The following is a 22,947-nucleotide window of genomic DNA, read 5'->3' on the forward strand; positions in this document are numbered from 1 at the left end:
TTACATAGCAGATACTACAACTCCTTTTGTCTATTATTTCTAACCCTGAGTTTTTTAAAATATTTTTTTGAGCCTCTTAATTACTAAAAATTGTTCTTAAAAGCTGAAACCCAAGATTGGATCTAGTAAAAGACTAGAGAGACTTTATGCATCTATATTTGTTCCTTAAACATATGATCTTTAAATATTTCTCCTACTCTTCCAGTCCTATAACCCACAATTTCAACATTTTATGAAATTTCCTTCTTTAGGGATGTATTACTTAAGATGAGTTAGATTAGGCTGCAACAAACAAGGTAGCCCCAAAATGTCACTTTACAGAACAAAGGTTTACTTTTTAGTCTTTTTTATTCTGATGCCTGTTAGGGTGACCTTCCAGGACAGCTGTCCCCTTTGCAGTGAGTGACTCAGTAATCCAAGCTACTGTAATCTTGGGATTCTACCATCTCAACATGTGACTTCCAGGACTCCTTGATAGGGGGAAAAGAAAACAGAGAACAGCATGTTAGCTCTTAAATGCTTAAGCTTGAAAGGATATATGCTACTTCTACTTACAGTTCATTGGTCAGAATAGTTATAATGTTTAGTTGGTGAGACATGTAGGGAGCACTTGGATATTTGGTGGACAATAAATATATCTGCTGTAAGAGGGTTCTTTATATATCTCTGATCTTTCCCCTAACTTTCATTTTCTCCCACATACACATGTTTGTAGTGGGAGGAACTTTTCTTTGCTTCTTTCCTTAAGAAGGCATCATCATATTGTGGTTCAGTGTTTTTCAGTGGGGGTACTTATTGGCACCTGGACAGAACAATTTGTTGTTGGATTTGTTCTGTGAATTAAAGGATAATTAATATCCCTGACCCTAGGAGTGAATGGTAGTAGTACCCACTTGTCATTGCAACAACCAAAAATGCCCCTCACATTTCCAACAGCTCTCTAGGGCGGTGCTGAACCACTAGGGTTTTTGAAAATGTGTGGGGAGGTTTGAACCAGGATTTTACCCTTTTGGGGCCTTAGTACATAGCTGTAAAATGTAAGAGTGAGACTGATCTCTAAATATATGGGATAAATACCAATCACTGGGTTGGCTAGATCTATGAACTAGTTGAGCAAACTTTCTAAATAAAGGATGATGCTTAGTGTTTCAATGTACACCTGGATAAAAAAAAGATTTTAGTGATAAGGTTCTATCCTCAAGCCATTTTTAAATCAACATTTTTATTAGGACCTCTGTTTATTAAGATTGTAGATTATCAGAAGCTGGAAGAATGAAGATGAAAAAAGCTCAGAGAGGCAGGTAGCAAGTGAAATACATTGAAAAGAACATGGGCTTCTCAGTCTCTAAATCTCTGCATTGCCATTTACTACTTAAACTAAGTGACTCTAGGTAAGTTAACTTTTTACTCAGCTTCTTCATCTGTAAAATGGGAATGATAACACCTGCTTCACAGGATTATTATGAGAATAAATGAAATAACCCAACTAAAATTCCTCGTATACACACCTGCATACAGTCAGTAAACAACAAATGGTAGTTTAGTTATAATAATGATAATTATGGTTTCTATTTAATAAAGGTAATAACAAAAGTCCCCCAAACAGGTGGCATGTAGCTGATGGTGGATACTAGAGACCAGTGTTTAGAGCTGGTGATCTCCTTACTGCAGTGGTTCTCAGAGTGTGGTCTATAGACCACAGACCTCAGAATCACACGTGCTGTGGTGCAGAATCTTTGGATGGGCCTAGAAATTTGCAGTGTAAGAAGTTCCCCTTGTGATGCTTATGCATATGCCAATTTGAGAACCACTGCCCTACTGCAACCCACAGCCTGGAAAGCAGCTATTACATTTCAGAAAGTGCTTGAATGCTCTTGTCCACTTGAGAATCTCCACTGTGTTTTCCAAAGCCCAGTTCGAAGTCCCTTCCTCTGTGAAGTCTTCCTGTACCTAAACTTTAAGCTTTGTACTTTGTTCATTCCTGTGTTCTAGTACTTTGTTTTGGTTAACTCTGCATGCATCTGTTTCTTGTACTGAATTGTGACTGCCTTGGGGTCAGAAATTTTTTTTTTAAGTTAGAGAAGTCATGGGTTTACAGAACAATCATGCATAAGCTGCAGGATTCTGTTTTTTTTTAAATTCAGTTTTATTGAGATATATTCATATATCATACAATCATCTGTGGTGTACAATCAACTGTTCACAGTAGCATCATATAGTTGTGCATTTGTCACCCCAATCTATTTTTTGAACATTTTCCTTATACCAAAAAAAGTAAAAATAAGAATAAAAAATAAAAGTAAAAAGAACATCCAAACCCCCCCCCCCCATTTCTCGTTTAGTTTTTGTCCCCATTTTTCTACTGTTCCATCTATACACTGGATAAAGGGAGTGTGATCCACAAGGCTTTCACATTCACACTGTCAGCCCCTTGTGAGCTACATTGTTATACAATCATCTTCAAGAGTCAAGTCTACTGGGTTGGAGTTTGATAGTTTCAGGTATTTACTTCTAGCTATTCCAGTACATTAAAACCTAAAAAGGGTTATCTATATAGTGCATAAGAATGTCCACCAGAGTGCCCTCTTGACCCTATTTGAATTCTCTCAGCAACTGAAACTTTACTTTGTTTCATTTTGCATTCCCCTTTTGGTCAAGAAGATGTTCTCAATCCCATGATGCCGGGTCCAGGTTCATCCCCAGGAGTCATATCCTGCATTGCCAGGGAGATTTACACCCCTGGGAGTCAGATCCCACGTAGAGGGGAGGGCAGTGAGTTTACCTGCTGAGGTGGCTTAGTTAGAGAGAGGGCCACATCTGAGCAACTAAGAGGTACTCAGGGGGAGACTCTTAGGCACAATTATAAGCAGGTTTAGCCTCTTGCAGGTTTCTATTTTTATTTACCTCTATACTCATAGCACTCATGTGTGTTTCAGAGTAGGTGGTGAGCAAGTGTTTACAGAATTAACCGAGTAACTGAAGGAGTGGGTCACCACATCTGGAGTCCTCTCTTTTAGTTCTGTGCCAAAAATTCACAGAGGGAAGATGGAAACTGCTATGCTGTGATTGTAGAGAGCTCCAGGGTTGTAAGGGGACTTAGAGCCATATCCTCAGGAGGGGTTGGAGGATGAGGAATGTTACCTGAAAAAGAGGGGGAAAAATGGAAGCACTGGTTAAGTATCTTCAAATATTAGAAGGGCTGTCTTGTATCTGAAGGATTAGACTTCTTCCGTGAGACCCAAAGGAGCCGAGAAGGAAACAGGCTTTAGCTTAGTGTCAGGGCACGGTGTGCCTGGCACATGGTGTGCATATGTTGAACATTTATTGAATGTATTCATGCATGAATGTAAAGAGCTGTTCAGAAATGGACCGGGCTACCTTGAGAAGGAGTTTCCTGTCGCTTGGGTCATCCGTGAGAAGCCTGGGCAGGGGGAGGAAGTGCCATACATCATGGATGTTGGAGGAAAATAGGCTTTTGATGTTCTCATCAAAGCCTGTGATTTTCTTTCTTTCCTGCCCGAACTTTCTACGATTATAGTTACGGTCCCATGTTGCCTCTAGGTCATGCGATCAGCTTCTCTGAGGAGACCCTGCACCTACCTTCTGTGTCATCACAAGTACTTTAACTTCCTTTAGCCTCAGTTTCCACAGCAATAAATTAGGGAGAATGATATCTATCTCGTGTGAGGTTTTAATACACTGGAGATTATAAACTGGCAATAACAATGTTAGGTATTATGATTCCTGTTTGTCAGAAGGACTTTTTCAGGCCCCTACCAAAGGTGCAGCTGCTCAGGGTCCATTTTAGCTTCATCACGATTTTCTCTACTTGGGAACAACTATCACCTTGCCGGTTCCCATCTGTCGTCTTCTGGCCCTGAATTTTAGATACGAGTGTACAGCCCAGCACATTCACCAGGTTTTAACAGGTCTCGCCAATATATATATGTTTTTTTGTACTTTTCTTTCCATCCTTCCTTTCTTCCCTTTTCCTTCCTTTTCTCCTTCCTATTTCTAATTTTATGTGGGAAGTTATCATTTCCTAACTCACCAAGAGATTCTTATTTGAATAATTTTTTAAAACTTTCTTTGGTAGGTCAGCCACCCATGTTTCATTCCTTTTAGATGAATGCAAACCCTCTTGACTGTGGTAGAATGGGCCCGATTACCAGCCCCTGTCTCCCAGAACAAAGGCTTTCACACTTCTTTTTTTAGCTGTAATTCAGAAAGAAAGAAGCCCACACTTTACAAAGCAACCCAGGACACACATACTTACAAATACGTAACTGAAACCAAAGTTTTGGGAAACAAAACTTGTCCTTAAACATTATATAGTTTAATGTATTCTATTTTATTTTCTCTTCTCTTGAATTTCTTTAAAAAAAAAAACGAAAGAAAAAGCTGGTCACAAACCACATGCTTGATTTGTTGATCTTTGGTTAAAACAAAACAAGACAAAAAAACTGTCCAAAAAGACCTCCTATGGTCAAAGACGGTAAAGAGTTTTGGTCATAGCATATGTAAAATTTTATCTGTACTCCAGACTCCATTTCTCCATGCCTGACAATGTGGAGAGAAAATAATTTCTTAATCCCTGTGGCCATCATGTTGTTACAAGGCTGTGGCCTTTTAGCTAGCTGTGAATCTAGAAAAGCTATATCTGTTACAGTCATTTTCATTTTTCTTTTTTTCCTGCTTTTGGTATTTGCAAAATTTACAAGAAAATAAGAAATAAAAGAGTAGGGGTGGGGTAAAATGTGAACCAGCCTCTTCTTCTGACTTAAACAAATTGTAGGTAATTTTGCAGCTATTGTTTACCCAGAATGAAATATGTGCATTTTGGACTTCTCAGTATTATGTAATGGTTCAGAAGCTATTTTTCATTAGCTGAGTTGGTTTCTCATTAACCAGTCAAGGCCAGGTGAAAGGGAATTAGGTGAAAGGGAATTATATACCTCAGCGATATTGGGGTTCCATTCCAGACTACTGCAATAAAGTGAGTAGCTCAACAAAGTGAGCCACACGAATTTTTTTTGGTTTCCCAGTGTATATAAAAATTATGTTTACATATAGTGTATGTTTACATATACTATAGTCTATTAAGTGTGCAACAGCATTATGTCTAAGAAAATAATATACATACCTTCATTTAAAAAGTCCTTGATTGCTAAATAAATGCTAACCATCATCTGAGCTTTCAGCAAGTCATAATCTTTTTGCTGATGGAGGGTCTTGCTTCGATGTTGATGGCTGGTAACTGGTCAGGGTGGTTGTTGCTGAAGGTTGGAGTGTCTGGCTGTGGCAATTCCTTAAAATAAGACAACAATGAAGTTTGCCACATTGGTTGACTCTTTCACGGTAGATTTCTCTATAGTATGTGATGTTGTTTGATAGCATTTTACCCACAGTAGAACTTCTTTCAAACTTGGAATCAATTCTCTCAAAGCCTGTTGCTGCTTTATCAACTAAATTTAGGTAACATTCTAAATCTTTAGTTGTCATTTCAACAGTGTTCACAGCATCATCACCAGGAGTAGATTCCATCTCAAGAAGCCACTTTCTTTGCTCATCCATAAGAAGCAACTCCTAATCCATTAAAGTTTTGTCATGAGATTGCAGCAATCCAGTCACATCTTCAGGCTACACTTCTAATTCCAGTTCTCTTGCTATTTCTACCACATCTGCAGTTACTTTCTCCATTGAAGTCTTGAACCCCTTAAAGTCATCCATGAGGGTTGGAAGCAACTTCTTCCAAACTCCTGTGAATGTTGATATTTTGACCCCCTCCCATGAATCACAGATGTGCTTAATGGCGTCTAGAATGGTGAATCCTTTCAAGAAACTTTTCAATTTACTTTGCCCAGAGTCATCAAAGGAATCACTGTCTATAGCAGCTATAGCCTTACGAAATGCAGTTCTTAAGGAATAAGACTTGAATGTCAAAATGACTCTTTGATCCACATGCTGCAGAATGGATGTTGTGTGAACAGGCATGGAAACAACATTAATCTCATTGTATGTCTCTATCAGAGCTCTTGGGTGACCAGGTACATTGTCAATGAGCAGTGATATTTTAAAAGGAATCCTTTTATCTGAGCAGCAGTTCCCAACAGTGGGCTTACACTATTTAGTAAACCATGCTGGAAACAGATGTGCTGTCATTTAGGCTTTGTTGTTCCATTTATAGAGCATAGCAGAATAGATTTAGCATAACTCATCAGGGGCCTAGGAATTTCAGAATGGTAAGTGAGCATTGGCTTCAACTTAAAGTCTCCAGTTGCATTAGCCCCTAACAAGAGAGTTAGCCTGTCCTTTGAAGCTTTGAAACCAGGCATTGACTTCTCCTCTCTAACTATGAACATCCTAGATGGCATCTTCATCCATAGAGGGCTGTTTTATCTACATTGAAGATCTGTTGTTTCGTGTAGTCACCTTCATCAGTGATCTTAGCTGGATCTTCTAGATAACTTGTTGCAGCTTCTACATCAGCATTTGCTGCTTCACCTTGTACTTTTATGTTTTGCAGCTGGTTTCTTTCCTTAAACCTCATGAATCAACCTCTAGCTTCAAACTTTTCATCTGAAGCTTCCTAACTCTCTTGTCTCCCATAGAATTGAAGAGAGTTAAGGCCTTGCTCTCGATTAGGTTTTGGCTTCAAGGCGTGTTGTGGCTGATTTGATCTTATATCCAGACTACTAAAGCTTTCTCCATATCAGCGATAAGGCTGTTTTGTTTTCCTATCATTTGTGTATTCACTAGAATAGCACTTTTCATTTCCTTCAAGAACTTTTCCTTTGCATTCACAACTTGGCACAAGAGGCCTAGCTTTTGACCTATCTCAGCTTCTGACATGCCTCCTTCACTAAGCCTAATGGTTTCTAGCTTTTGATTTAAAGTGAGAGAGGAGCAACTCTTCCTTTTTCCTGAACACTTAGAGGCCATTGTAGGGTTATTAACTGGCCTAATGTCAGTATTGTTGTGTCTCAGGAGATAGGGAGGCACGAGGAGAAAGAGAAAGAGATGGGGGAATGGCCAGTTGGTGGAGCAATCAGAGCACACACAACATTCATGGATTAAGTTCCCTGTCTTATATGAGTGCAGTTCGTGGTGCCGCAAAACAATTACAATAGTAACATCAAAGATCATTGATCACAGATCACCATAACAGATATAATAATCATGAAAAAGTTTGAATTATTGTGAGAATTACCAAAATATGACACAGGGACATGAAATGAGCACGTGCTGTTAGAAAAATGGTACTTGCTCAATGAAGGTTTGCCGCCACAAACCTTGAGTTTGTAAAAAGCGCAGCATCTGCAAATCACAATAAAGTGAAGTGCACTAAAATGAGGTATGACATATGTCCGTTATTGCCTAAGATATGTGTGTGTGTGTGTGTGTGTGTTTTAAGTTCATCATCTTTAGACTTAAGGAATTAACAGGGGTAGGGAAGGGGGTGACAGAAACAGGCCCAGGATTTTTGGCTCCTGGGTGCAGCCCCAGCTACAGCAAACCAGAGGTGAACAAGGTGGGGGTGGGGCGCAGGGGCAGGTTTAGCAGATTTGTTCTTGAACTCATGGGTGGGAAAGTGATAATCCTTGGGGCTGGGGAGCAGCAAGAAGAAAGCTGTCTGAGGTGGACTGGAGGGACAGCAGCTCCTACCCCTGGGGCTCATGGAAAAGGCATGAGGAAAACACACTTGGCTCAGTCTCCTCCTGCTCACCTCACCCCATCCCTGGAAGAGATGGGGTCCTTATCCCCTGGCCCCTTCAAGGGCCCTGAAGCCTCTCCTGTTTGAGCCACTGGAAGAAACTTTTGCTGAATTTGTTAAGTGCTGCTGATGATGACACAAGAGGGGGGTGGTCTTGATGATCCTCTAGAGAAAGCCTGCAAAGAGCTCCTCAACCGGGATCATTATATCATCATCATCATCATCATCATCATCCCCCCCTCCTCCTCCCCCCCCACCCTCCTCCTCCTCCTCCTCCTCAGCAGCAGCCAGGTGGAGTAGGCACGTGGGGGCGTCACTCGCTTGGCTTCCACCACTCCCAGTATGGCCTGGCATTGTGTCTTCACCATGTCAAAGGGCAGAATTGGGTTGGCTGCCAGCGTCCCTGAGATGCCACCAGCCAACAAGCAGATGCCCACAGATGTCTGGTCCTTTGGCCTGAGCCCACTCAGCCAGCGCTTCATCAGCTCTTAGTTGAAACAGTGCAGGGCTGAAAAGGGCACCTCCTGCAGGGCAGTGGAACCCCAGCCCAGCCACAGGGAGTTCCAGCTGCCCTGAGCCACTGCAGCCTGGACGCAGGTGCCTAGCTCAGGGCATCACACATGCTGAGCCTGAAGCTTTGTCCACACCAGCTCCAGGGGGCTGATTACGGTCACGGTGCCTGGATGGGCCAGTGCACCACCCATCATGGGTGCATAGAGATCAGAGGTCGGTGCTCAGCCACACGGGAAGGCCTTGACTTGGTCGTGCGCGGTGAAGTAGACGGCAGTGGCTGGCACGGTCATCACTAGGCTGGCTGGGATGCCACTCCACAGGGTCTGAGTGCCCTCATGCTTCACAATCTTCACAAAGGCATCCATGGTACCAGTGAAGCAGGTGGGGTCCTGAAACCAGGTGGCACAGCAGGCATCATTTGGGCACAGGTGCAGGGGCTCCCGAATACCTTGCAGTGTGGAAGGTACTTCCATTTGATGTGGGAGAGGATCCGGAGTCTGGAGGGAGGCAGCAGGTCACTAGGCACCGATGGGCGCCGAGACTACAAGCACACCTTCACCACACCCAGGAGTCTCATGAAGAGGGAGGAGATCACAGCCCCAGGTCTGAGGCCACCATTTGCTGGAAGGGGCTAATGTCCCCTCAGTCCTGGTCATTCATCTTGTTGTTTCAATTCCGGCTCTAGGCTGGGGCTCCACAGCAGGTGCAGCCTCTGCTGCAGGCCTGCCTCCCAAGGATGCCGGTTCCACCTGCCTAAGGTTTTTTTGTGTTTTTTTTGTTGTTTGTTTTAATTCAGTTTTATTGAGATATATTCACATGCCATACAGTCATCCATGGTGTACAGTCAGTATTCACAGCAACATCATATACTTGTGCATTCATCACCCAAGTCTATTTCTGAACATTTACCTTACACCAGAAAGAATCAAAATGAGTAAAAATTAAAAATAAAAAAGAACACCCAAATCATCCCCTCCCATCCCACCCTATTTTTAATTTAGTTTTTGTCCCCATTTTTCTACTCATCCATCCATACACTGGACAAAGGGAGTGCGATCCACAAGGTTTTCACAATCACACTGTCACCCCTTGTAAGCTATACCGCTATACAGTCGTCTTCAAGAGTCAAGGCTACTGGGTTGGAGCCTGGTAGTTTCAGGTACTTACCTCTAGCCATTCCAATACATTAAAACCTAAAAGTGTTATCCATGTAGTGCGCAAGAATGTCCACCAGAGTGACCTCTCGACCCCACTTGAAATCTCCCAGCCACTGAAGCTTTACTTTGCCCCACTTTACATTCCCCTCATGGTCAAGAAGATGCCCTCAATCCCATGATGCCAGGTCCAGACCCATCCCCAGGAGCCACATCCCACACCACCAGGGACATCCACACCTCTGGGAGCCAGGTCCCACTCAGGGGAAACAGTGAGATCACCTGCTGAGGTGACTCAGTGAAAGAGGGCCACAACTGAGCAACAAAGAGGCACTCGGGGAGACTCTTAGGTACAATTAGAAGCAGGCTTAGCCTCTCCTCTGCAGCAACAAGCTTCATAGGGGAAAGCCCCAAGACAGAGGGCTCAGCATGTCAAGCTGTCAGTCCCCCATGTTTGTGAGAACATCAGCAACAATCCAGGTGAGGAAGTCCAACATCTCGGCTCCTCAGGGCCCCGAATATATATTTTTATTCTCTGCCAAAATTACTTTGGGTTGTATTGCTATTTCATTCTAACCTATACAAACCTACCATATCTCACTTCCTATACAAAGTTCCTTGTACTTGTGGTGTTTGAACAAACTGACTGTAGAAGTTATATTGTTTAGAAAATATAAATCCTGCACCAAATAAACATTTCTTCCCTTGGTCTCACATGGAAGTTGAAGTTTTAACACACAGTCAGTTTCGACCTTTACCCTCTGGCCCCATCTGCCCTAGTCTTAACCAGATCTGCTTCATTCATATCTCCAATTGAAGTCTGGGCTCTTCTTCAGCTTTTTTTTTTTTTTTTAAACAGTTGCTGTATGTGTCAACACTGACACCCACATCCGCCGAGCTCTAGCTCTGAGTTTCAGGTGTCACACAGACACCCAGTGTTCCAGAGACCAATCAGGTCATACACAAAGGGATCAGCATCTCAGAGTTTGGAGATAGCCATTACAATTCAGGAATAGATTTGACTGCTGTAAGAGCTCACAATCTAGGGACCATTACAATAATCATTTACCTGTTATGCTGTGTTCTAAGATTCAATTCTGAGTTTACACATTGTAGTTAGTCCATATTGGTGAGGCATTATAGGGTTTGCCTTTGTTTCTGGCGTACTTCACTCAAAATGCTATCTACAGGATCCATTCATCTCCTTGCATGTCTCACAACTTCACTCCTTCTTGTAGTTGCTCAATATTCCATTACATGCATACACCGCAGTTCACCATTTTGTTCCTCAGTCAGTGTACCCTTAGGCCACCTCCACCCACTGCAAATCATGAATATTGCCTCCATAAACACCAATGTGCAAATGTCCATTCATGTCTCTGCTCTCAGATCTTCCAAGTACATACCCCATAATGAGGTTGCAGGACCTTATGGCCCCCACATACTTAGCTTCATGTGGAACCACCACACTGACCTCCAGAAAGGCTAAACCCTTCTGCCTCCTCATCAACAGTAAATAGGTATATCCCTCTCTCCATGTTTTCTCCAGCACTTTTACCCCTATTCATATTTTTCCTACAATTTTATAGAGATATATTCACATAACATACAATTGTCCACAGTATACAATCAGTTGTTCATGGTATCATCATATAGTTGTACATTTATCACCATAGTTAGCACTTGAACATAATGGTTAAGATTTCACTGATCTCAGCTGTTCCACGCATTCGTGAGTGTTGTATGAAATATGCCCAAAGTCAAATTGCTCTGTGGTGTCCAGTCCACCTGGCTTTCTACCAACTGCCCTGGAGGAGTAACTAAATCCCACACCTCACCACTCCGCCATCTTCCCCTGCCCCCTGCCCAAGATTTTAACTCATGGCTGCAGTCTTAACAACATGCCTTTCACAGAAGTTTTTATTTATTTATTTATTTATTTTGTTTCTTTTAAGATCTAGTCCACTCCTGTATACTAAACAACAGGGATTTAACCCAGAGTATTAAGAAATTTCAAGACAAAGCTGATTGGAATCCTGGTTCTATCATTTTTCCTTTAAGCAGTTCCTCAGTTTAAACTTTGGTCCCCATCCTTCACCATCCCTTGACACTGGATTGATCTGCTTCTTGGCAAATTCTCTTCCTTTGGTCCTTGTGACTTTGGGCTTCCCTAATACTGAATCCCTCTACTGCATCTCTCTCACTCCTGAAATGAGGGCATATCTCAGCTCTCTTTTTTTTTTTCCATTGGTAGGCTCATTCAGTCTTGTCTTCAGCTTTCTTTTCTGTGGATGACACTCTCACTGACAACTTGGCAAAATCTACTACATGCTCCATATTTCTCAGACTTTGCCCTTACCTCCTATATTAGTTGTTATTAGGATTAGCTACCAGTGACAGAAAATTCAAAATAACAGTGAATTAAACAAGAAAAAGTTTATTTCTCTCACAGAAGTGTCCTGGAATAGCATGGTGGCTCCACAATCATGAGGGGCCCCAATTCCATCTATCGTTTGCTCTGCCATCCTCAATGCATGGTTTCCACCTCTTGCTCCAAGATGGCTGCTCCCAATGTAGTCATTACATCCTGTATTTCTGCAAGAAGTACGGTGGAAAGGTAAAGAGAAAAGTATATCCAATCCTTGGAGGACTCACTCTTCCTCAAAGTTGCATATACCAAACTTGTTTACATCCTATTGGTATGAACTTAATGCGTTGGGCAGACCTTACTGCAAAGCAGGCTTAGAAACGTAGTCTTTATCTTGGGCAGCCATGTATGCAACTAAAAATCAGGTATCATTACTTTTAAGAAGGGGATATGTGTATTTGGGTTAACAAGCAGTCCCTGCCATATCTCCTGGACTGTTTTTCCTTCAGTTTTCTTACATTTTGCCATTATGACAAATTGAAAGTAATTTCTAACCCTCTGAACTTCTGCATCACTCTGTTTGTACCTATATGACACCACTCAACTTACTGTGCTGTACATGATGAATTATGTGCATTTTTTTTCTCCCTAAGATGTTGTAAGATTCTTGTACTGTGCATAGTGGGTAAGTAATAATATTTGAAAAAGGATGAGTACTGATTCTAAGAGAGCAAAGTTAAAGCAGAGTTCAGGATGATAAGATTTTTAAAAATTGATTCATTGAATCAGCTCAGACATATATTATTTGTTGAACAAATCAGTGGAAGTTTTAATGATAAGTTATCAAGGTTTATAATTCACTATGTGTATATGCATTTAATTTTTCATTGTTTGGAAAGGGGAAAACTCTGAAATGGTAGAAGTTAAATTTGATTTAATTGCTTCATGTTTTTTGTTTTTTTTTTTTCCTTTTAGTCGGGCTGTACTCTATGGAATAAAAGAGGGACTGCAGAAAGCGATAAGCGATCGTACAGTAAAAGCCATTGTGATTTGTGGAGCAGATGGCAAATTCTCTGCAGGTAACCAGTGTCTAATTCTCTCCCACTATCTCTGGAATCCAGCCACAGGCTGAGACTGACAACTGCATTAGCTATTTCTATGGGTAATCCCTGAGTGGTAGACATGGAAGACTTAAGTGGGAATGAGAAACATAGTGGAGAAAGAGTCAGGAGTCACAAAAGAGACCCAATGAAGACTTTGACCTTAGTCTCTCTCTCTCTCTCTTTTTTTTAATTGTGAACTTTAATACGTAACAGTGATAACTTTCAAAGTACAATTTACAAGTAGTTAGCAAATTTCATAGGATGTCATGGGTCACAGTTCCACAACTTCAGCCATTTCCATTATTATAAAATATAAAATACATACAGAAAGGCATCCTTAGTCTCTTTAATGTCAGGTTGGGCCTTTGGAGGACATTTAGTTCCAGGCCTGATGGCTATTATACCTGCTAATGTATACCTACTCTGTATATATCTCCACCCCAAGTGAGCTCGAGAAAGCCCCTCTAAACCCTTGAACCTCAATTTCTCTTATCACTAAAGGAGGAGCAATAATATCTATTGTTCTGTATGATTAAATGAGATAACACATCTGAAAGCTCTTACTGCAGTCCTTGTATATGGAAGATATTAAGTAAATGTCATGTTAAAATTCACACAGAATCTTGAAATGGAGTTCATTTTTTCTTCCGATACTCATCCATCTCAGTGACCATGGCACTTCTTATTGGGTTATTGTGTAAAGATTCAAAATTATTGGCAAAATCTGGCAAAAATGCCTGAAATGGTGATTTATTCAATGCATTTGTGGCACTTTTCCTCTCTTCTGGGATGAATATATTATACCCTTTGACAAAAGTCAAGTGTCTATGAGGGTCTATTCAATCTTACTGTAGCCAGAGGAATTTAATGTATGTTAATGGTAGACTGAGAACAAACAGATGTTGGAACTATGTTGTTAAATAAATATAAAAATGTTAATCATTATAATAATCACCACTTATCCTGCCTTTTGTGTACTGTTACTGAATAGGTTCTTTGTTAATAATAATGAAAATAGTAGAATTTTTCCACATTACATATTCATCCTCAGTAAATCCTACAAAAGACCATTATTCCCATTTTACACATGAGAAGCCTGAGCCTAAAAGAGATTAAAATAATGTGCCTAACATTAGCCAGCTAGTAAATGGCCTACTCACTGGAAATTTAAGGTTGGGAGCACAATAGGATGATTTCTAGGTATGAAGAGAGGGATTGGAATTATGGAGAATTTTACATCTCACAGTAAGAAAGGAGGTAGAATGGGGAATGTAATTGGGACTCTGGGGCAGAAAATATGATTCTTCCAGAAAAGCATTAAGGATGACCAGACTCAACCCAACATTCTTATATAGGACAATGCACCCAACAATTGAAAAAATATACATTATTTTCAAATACATCTGAAACATTTACAAAAGTTGACCAGATGCTGGAACATGAGACCAAGTCTCAGTAAATTTCATTTAGAAAATTTCTCTGACACTGATGCAATTAAGCTAGAAATCAGTAAGAAAAATATAACTAGAAATTCTCACGTTTGGAAATTAAATTCATTTCTTAATAACCTTTGAGTCAAAGCAGAACCCATTATGGAATTTAGAAAACAGTTTGAACCAAATGATGAAAATGAAACATGTAAAACTTGAGGGATGCAGCTAAAGCAAAACTTAGTAGGAAATCTATAGTCTTAAAAGTATATATTAGAAAAGAAAAAAAGGCTGAAACATAATGAGCTAAGCATCTATATCAAGGGATTAAAAAGAAAAGCAAAACAGTAAAATAGACCCAAATAAAGTTGAAGGAAGGAAATAATAAACAGGAGAAATTAGTGAAATAGAAAACAAGTGTGACTCAAGAGGAATGACAAAGTTAAAAGATTGATCCAGAAAAAAAGAGAAGGCATGACTAACACATATAAGGAATGAAAAAAGGGATGTCACTCCAGATGTTGTATCCATTAAAAAAGATAATGAGGATATTATGAACAACTTAACAGTAAATTTGTAAATTTAGATGAAAATGGATAAATTCCTAGAAAAATGTAACTTACCAAAATTGAATAAAGAAAAAATAGAAAACCCAAATAATTCTATAACCATTAAAGAAATTGACTTAGTAATAAAAAAATCTTTTGACAAAATAAATTCCAGGCCCAGATGACTTCACTGGCAAGTTCTACTGAAAAGTCAAGGAAAATATCATTCCAATCTTACACAAACATTTTAGAAAATATAAAAAAGAGGGAATGCTTCCCATCTCATTTTTTGACTAGCATGATTTGATATCAACACCTGACAAGGACAGAATGAAACAGGAAAATTCAGGCCAATTTCACTCTTCAACCTAGATATAAAAATTTAAACATTGTTTTATAAAACCAAACCTAACAGAGATATAGAAAGCATAAAAATCACTTTTATCCCAGTAATATCAGATTTGTTAAACATTAAAATAGCAATGTAATTCATCCTATTAAAAAATTAAAGGGGCGGGGCAAGATGGCAGACTGGTGAGCTGTATGTTTTAGTTACTCCTCCAGGAAAGTAGGTAGAAAGCCAGGAACTGCGTGGACTGGACACCACAGAGCAATCTGTCTTTGGGCATACTTCATACAACACTCATGAAAACGTGGAACTGCTGAGATCAGCGAAATCTGTAAGTTTTTGCGGCCAGGGGACCCGCGCCCCTCCCTGCCAGGCTCAGTCCCGTGGGAGGAGGGGCTGTCAGCTCCGAGAAGGAGAAGGGAGAACTGCAGTGGCAGCCCTTATCGGAAACTCATTCTACTGATCCAAACTCCAACCATAGATAGACTGAGACCAGACACCAGAGAATCTGAGAGCAGCCAGCCCAGCAGAGAGGAGACAGGCATAGAAAAAAAAAAAAACAACACAAAAAACTCCAAAATAAAAGCAGAGGATTTTTGGAGTTCTGGTGAACACAGAAAGGGGAAGGGCGGAGCTCAGGCCTTGAGGTGCATATGCAAATCCCAAAGAAAAGCTGATCTCTCTGCCCTGTGGACCTTTCCTTAATGGCCCTGGTTGCTTTGTCTATTAGCATTTCAATAACCCATTAGATCTCTGAGGAGGGCCCTTTTTTTTTTTTTTTTTTTAATCCTTTTTTCTTTTTCTAAAACAATTACTCCAAGAAGCCCAATACAGAAAGCTTCAAAGACTTTCAATTTGGGCACGTCAAGTCAAGAGCAGAACTAAGAGAGCTCTGAGACAAAAGGCAATAATCCAGTGGCTGAGAAAATTCACTAAACACCACAACTTCCCAAGAAAAGGGGGGTGTCCGCTCACAGCCATCATCCTGGTGGACAGGAAACACTCCTGCCCATCGCCAGCCCCATAGCCCAGAGCTGCCCCACACAACCCAGTGTGACGGAAGTGCTTCAAATAACAGGCACACACCACAAAACTAGGAGTGGACATTAGCCTTCCCTGCAACCTCAGCTGATTGTCCCAGAGTTGGGAAGGTGGAGCAGTGTGAATTAACAAAGCCCCACTCAGCCATCATTTGAGCAGACTGGGAGACTCCCTACACAGCCCAGCAGCCGAGAACTGCCCTGGGGGGACGGCACTCACCTGTGACATAGCACAGTCATCCCACAACAGAGGACACGGGGTGCACAGCCTGGAAGAGTGGACCACTTGCAAGTCTCAGGAGCCATACGCCAATACCAAGGACTTGTGGGTCAGTGGCAGAGACAAACTGTGGCAGGACTGAACTCAAGGATTACACTATTGCAGCAGCTTTAAAACTCTAGGATCACCAGGGAGATTTGACTGTTAGGGCCACCCCCCCTCCCCGGCTGCCCAGAAACACGCCCCACATACAGGGCAGGCAACACCAACTACACACGCAAGCTTGGTACACCAATTGGGCCCCACAAGACTCACTCCCCCACTCACCAAAAAGGCTAAGCAGGGGAGAACTGGCTTGTGGAGAACAGGTGGCTCATAGACGCCACCTGCTGGTTAGTTAGAGAAAGTGTACTCCACGAAGCTGTAGATCTGATAAATTGGAGATAAGGACTTCAATAGGTCTACAAACCCTAAAAGAACCCTATCAAGTTCAGCAAATGCCACAAGGCCAAAAACAACAGAAAATTATAAAGCATATGAAAAAACCAGACGATATGGATAACCCAAGCCCAAGCACCCAAATCAAAAGATCAGAAGAGACACAGCACCTAGAGCAGCTACTCAAAGAACTAAAGATGAACAATGAGACCATAGTACGGGATATGAAGGAAATCAAGAAGACTCTAGAAGAGCATAAAGAAGACATTGCAAGACTAAATAAAAAAATGGATGATCTTATGGAAATTAAAGAAACTGTTGACCAAATTAAAAAGACTCTGGACACTCATAGTACAAGACTAGAGGAAGTTGAACAACGAGTCAGTGACCTGGAAGATGACAGAATGGAAAATGAAAGCATAAAAGAAAGAATGGGGAAAAAAATTGAAAAAATCAAAATGGACCTCAGGGATATGATAGATCATATGAAACGTCCAAATATAAGACTCATTGGTGTCCCAGAAGGGGAAGAAAAGGGTAAAGGTCTAGGAAGAGTATTCAAAGAAATTGTTGGGGAAAACTTCCCAAATCTTCTAAACAACATAAATACACAAATCATAAATGCTCAGCGAACTCCAAATAGAATAAATCCAAATAAACCCACTCCGAGACATATACTGATCACACTGCCAAACACAGAAGAGAAGGAGCAAGTTCTGAAAGCAGCAAGAGAAAAGCAATTCACCACATACAAAGGAAACAGCATAAGACTAAGTAGTGACTACTCAGCAGCCACCATGGAGGCAAGAAGGCAGTGGCACGATATATTTAAAATTCTGAGTGAGAAAAATTTCCAGCCAAGAATACTTTATCCAGCAAAGCTCTCCTTCAAATTTGAGGGAGAACTTAAATTTTTCACAGACAAACAAATGCTGAGAGAATTTGCTAACAAGAGACCTGCCCTACTGGAGATACTAAAGGGAGCCCTACAGACAGAGAAACAAAGACAGGACAGAGAGACTTGGAGAAAGGTTCAGTACTAAAGAGATTCGGTATGGGTACAATAAAGGATATTAATAGAGAGAGGGAAAAATATGGCAAACATAAACCAAAGGATAAGATGGCCGATTCAAGAAATGCCTTCACGGTTATAACGTTGAATGTAAATGGATTAAACTCCCCAATTAAAAGATATAGATTCGCAGAATGGATAAAAAAAAATGAACCATCAATATGTTGCATACAAGAGACTCATCTTAGACACAGGGACACAAAGAAACTGAAAGTGAAAGGATGGAAAAAATATTTCATGCAAGCTACAGCCAAAAGAAAGCAGGTGTAGCAATATTAATCTCAGATAAAATAGACTTCAAATGCAGGGATGTTTTGAGAGACAAAGAAGGCCACTACATACTAATAAAAGGGGCAATTCAGCAAGAAGAAATAACAATCGTAAATGTCTATGCACCCAATCAAGGTGCCACAAAATACATGAGAGAAACACTGGCAAAACTAAAGGAAGCAATTGATGTTTCCACAATAATTGTGGGAGACTTCAACACATCACTCTCTCCTATAGATAGATCAACCAGACAGAAGACCAATAAGGAAACTGAAAACCTAAACAATCTGATAAATGAATTAGATTTAACAGACATATACAGGACATTACATCCCAAATCACCAGGATACACATACTTTTCTAGTGCTCATGGAACTTTCTCCAGAATAGATCATATGCTGGGACATAAAACAAGCCTCAATAAATTTAAAAAGATTGAAATTATTCAAAGCACATTCTCTGACCACAATGGAATACAATTAGAAGTCAATAACCATCAGAGACTTAGAAAATTCACAAATACCTGGAGGTTAAACAACACACTCCTAAACAATCAGTGGGTTAAAGAAGAAATAGCAAGAGAAATTGCTAAATATATAGAGACGAATGAAAATGAGAACACAACATACCAAAACCTATGGCATGCAGCAAAAGCAGTGCTAAGGGGGAAATTTATAGCACTAAACGCATATATTAAAAAGGAAGAAAGAGCCAAAATCAAAGAACTAATGGATCAACTGAAGAAGATAGAAAATGAACAGCAAACCAACACTAAACCAAATAGAAGAAAAGAAATAACAAGGATTAAAGCAGAAATAAATGACATAGAGAACAAAAAAACAATAGAGAGGATAAATATCACCAAAAGTTGGTTCTTTGAGAAGATCAACAAGATTGACAAGCCCCTAGCTAGACTGACAAGATCAAAAAGAGAGAAGACCCATATAAACAAAATAATGAATGAAAAAGGTGACATAACTGCAGATCCTGAAGAAATTAAAACAATTATAAGAGGATACTATGAACAACTGTATGGCAACAAACTGGACAATGTAGAAGAAATGGACAATTTCCTGGAAACATATGAACAACCTAAACTGACCAGAGAAGAAATAGAAGACCTCAACCAACCCATCACAAGCAAAGAGATCCAATCAGTCATCAAAAATCTCCCCACAAATAAATGCCCAGGGCCAGATGGCTTCACAGGGGAATTCTACCAAACTTTCCAGAAAGAACTGACACCAATCCTACTCAAACTCTTTCAAAACATTGAAGAAAATGGAACACTACCTAACTCATTTTATGAAGCTAACATCAATCTAATACCAAAACCAGGCAAAGATGCTACAAAAAAGGAAAACTACCGGCCAATCTCCCTAATGAATATAGATGCAAAAATCCTCAACAAAATACTTGCAAATCGAATCCAAAGACACATTAAAAAAATCCTACACCATGACCAAGTGGGGTTCATTCCAGGCATGCAAGGATGGTTCAACATAAGAAAATCAATCAATGTATTACAACACATTAAAAACTCGAAAGGGAAAAATCAATTGATCATCTCAATAGATGCTGAAAAAGCATTTGACAAAATCCAACATCCGTTTTTGATAAAAACACTTCAAAAGGTAGGAATTGAAGGAAACTTCCTCAACATGATAAAGAGCATATATGAAAAACCCACAGCCAGCATAGTACTCAATGGTGAGAGACTGAAAGCCTCCCCTCTAAGATCAGGAACAAGACAAGGATGCCCGCTGTCACCACTGTTATTCAACATTGTGCTGGAAGTGCTAGCCAGGGCAATCTGGCAAGACAAAGAAATAAAAGGCATCCAAATTGGAACAGAAGAAGTAAAACTGTCATTGTTTGCAGATGATATGATCTTATATCTAGAAAACCCTGAGAAATCGACGATACAGCTACTAGAGCTAATCAACAAATTTAGCAAAGTAGCGGGATACAAGATTAATGCACATAAGTCAGTAATGTTTCTATATGCTAGAAATGAACAAACTGAAGAGACACTCAAGAAAAAGATACCATTTTCAATAGCAACTAAAAAAATCAAGTACCTAGGAATCAACTTAACCAAAGATGTAAAAGACCTATACAAAGAAAACTACATAACTCTACTAAAAGAAATAGAAGGGGACCTTAAAAGATGGAAAAATATTCCATGTTCATGGATAGGAAGGCTAAATGTCATTAAGATGTCAATTCTACCCAAACTCATCTACAGATTCAATGCAATCCCAATCAAAATTCCAACAACCTACTTTGCAGACTTGGAAAAGCTGGTTATCAAATTTATTTGGAAAGGGAAGATGCCTCGAATTGCTAAAGACACTCTAAAAAAGAAAAACGAAGTGGGAGGACTTACACTGCCTGACTTTGAAGCTTATTATAAAGCCACAGTTGCCAAAACAGCATGGTACTGGCACAAAGATAGACATATCGATCAATGGAATCGAATTGAGAATTCAGAGATAGACCCTCAGATCTGTGGCCGAGTGATCTTTGATAAGGCCCCCAAAGTCACTGAACTGAGCCATAATGGTGTTTTCAACAAATGGGGCTGGGAGAGTTGGATATCCATATCCAAAAGAATGAAAGAGGACCCTTACCTCACCCCCTACACAAAAATTAACTCAAAATGGACCAAAGATCTCAATATAAAAGAAAGTACCATAAAACTCCTAGAAGATAATGTAGGAAAACATCTTCAAGACCTTGTATTAGGCGGCCACTTCCTAGACTTTACACCCAAAGCACAAGCAACAAAAGAGAAAATAGATAAATGGGAACTCCTCAAGCTTAGAAGTTTCTGCACCTCAAAGGAATTTCTCAAAAAGGTAAAGAGGCAGCCAACTCAATGGGAAAAAATTTTTGGAAACCATGTATCTGACAAAAGACTGATATCTTGCATATACAAAGAAATCCTACAACTCAATGACAGTAGTACAGACAGCCCAATTATAAAATGGGCAAAAGATATGAAAAGACAGTTCTCTGAAGAGGAAATACAAATGGCCAAGAAACACATGAAAAAATGTTCAGCTTCACTAGCTATTAGAGAGATGCAAATTAAGACCACAATGAGATACCATCTAACACCGGTTAGAATGGCTGCCATTAAACAAACAGGAAACTACAAATGCTGGAGGGGATGTGGAGAAATTGGAACTCTTATTCATTGTTGGTGGGACTGTATAATGGTTCAGCCACTCTGGAAGTCAGTCTGGCAGTTCCTTAGAAAACTAGATATAGAGCTACCATTCGATCCAGCGATTGCACTTCTCGGTATATACCCGGAAGATCGGAAAGCAGTGACACGAACAGATATCTGCACGCCAATGTTCATAGCAGCATTATTCACAATTGCCAAGAGATGGAAACAACCCAAATGTCCTTCAACAGATGAGTGGATAAATAAAATATGGTATATACACACGATGGAATACTACGCGGCAGTAAGAAGGAACGATCTGGTGAATCATATGACAACATGGATGAACCTTGAAGACATAATGCTGAGCGAAATAAGCCAGGCACAAAAAGAGAAATATTATATGCTACCACTAATGTGAACTTTGAAAAATGTAAAACAAATGGTTTATAATGTAGAATGTAGGGGAACTAGCAGTAGAGAGCAATTAAGGAAGGGGGAACAATAATCCAAGAAGAACAGATAAGCTATTTAACGTTCTGGGGATGCCCAGAAATGACTATGGTCTGTTAATTTCTGATGGATATAGTAGGAACAAGTTCACAGAAATGTTGCTATATTATGTAACTTTCTTGGGGTAAAGTAGGAACATGTTGGAAGTTAAGCAGTTATCTTAGGTTAGTTGTCTTTTTCTTACTCCCTTGTTATGGTCTCTTTGAAATGTTCTTTTATTGTATGTTTGTTTTCTTTTTAACTTTTTTTTTTCATACAGTTGATTTAAAAAAGAAGGGAAAGTTAAAAAAAAAACGAAAAACAAGGAAAAAAAAAAAGATGTAGTGCCCCCTTGAGGAGCCTGTGGAGAGTGCAGGGGTATTCGACTACCCCACCTCCATGGTTGCTAACATGACCACAGACATAGGGGACTGGTGGTTTGATGGGTTGAACCCTCTACCATAAGTTTTACCCTTGGGAAGACGGTTGCTGCAAAGGAGAGGCTAGGCCTCCCTATATTTGTGCCTAAGAGTCTCCTCCTGAATGCCTCTTTGTTGCTCAGATGTGGCCCTCTCTCTCTGGCTAAGCCAACTTGAAAGGTGAAATCACTGCCCTCCCCCCTACGTGGGATCAGACACCCAGGGGAGTGAATCTCCCTGGCAACGTAGAATATGACTCCCGGGGAGGAATGTAGACCCGGCATCGTGGGACGGAGAACATCTTCTTGACCAAAAGGGGGATGTGAAAGGAAATGAAATAAGCTTCAGTGGCAGAGAGATTCCAAAACGAGCCGAGAGGTCACTCTGGTGGGCACTCTTACGCACACTTTAGACAACCCTTTTTAGGTTCTAAAGAATTGGGGTAGCTGGTGGTGGATACCTGAAACTATCAAACTACAACCCAGAACCCATGAATCTCGAAGACAGTTGTATAAAAATGTAGCTTATGAGGGGTGACAATGGGATTGGGAAAGCCATAAGGACCACACTCCACTTTGTCTAGTTTATGGATGGATGAGTAGAAAAATAGGGGAAGGAAACAAACAGACAAAGGTACCCAGT

General features: G+C 40.3%; 1 protein-coding gene and 1 pseudogene across 1 annotated transcript in view; one reads left to right on the plus strand and one right to left on the minus strand.

The window, feature by feature from the left end:
- The window catches only part of EHHADH (enoyl-CoA hydratase and 3-hydroxyacyl CoA dehydrogenase), a 72,325-nt gene that overhangs the window by 4,654 nt on the left and 44,724 nt on the right, over positions 1 to 22,947 (plus strand). The window contains exon 2 of the mRNA XM_037839068.1: positions 12,725 to 12,828. Within this exon, the coding sequence (XP_037694996.1) occupies positions 12,725 to 12,828 (104 nt within the window). The remainder of the gene's footprint in view (positions 1 to 12,724; positions 12,829 to 22,947) is intronic.
- On the minus strand, positions 7,773 to 8,887 carry LOC119536316 (annotated as a pseudogene).

This window comes from Choloepus didactylus, chromosome 1 (assembly GCF_015220235.1).
Source record: "Choloepus didactylus isolate mChoDid1 chromosome 1, mChoDid1.pri, whole genome shotgun sequence".
In the NCBI taxonomy this organism is placed as follows: domain Eukaryota; kingdom Metazoa; phylum Chordata; class Mammalia; order Pilosa; family Megalonychidae; genus Choloepus; species Choloepus didactylus.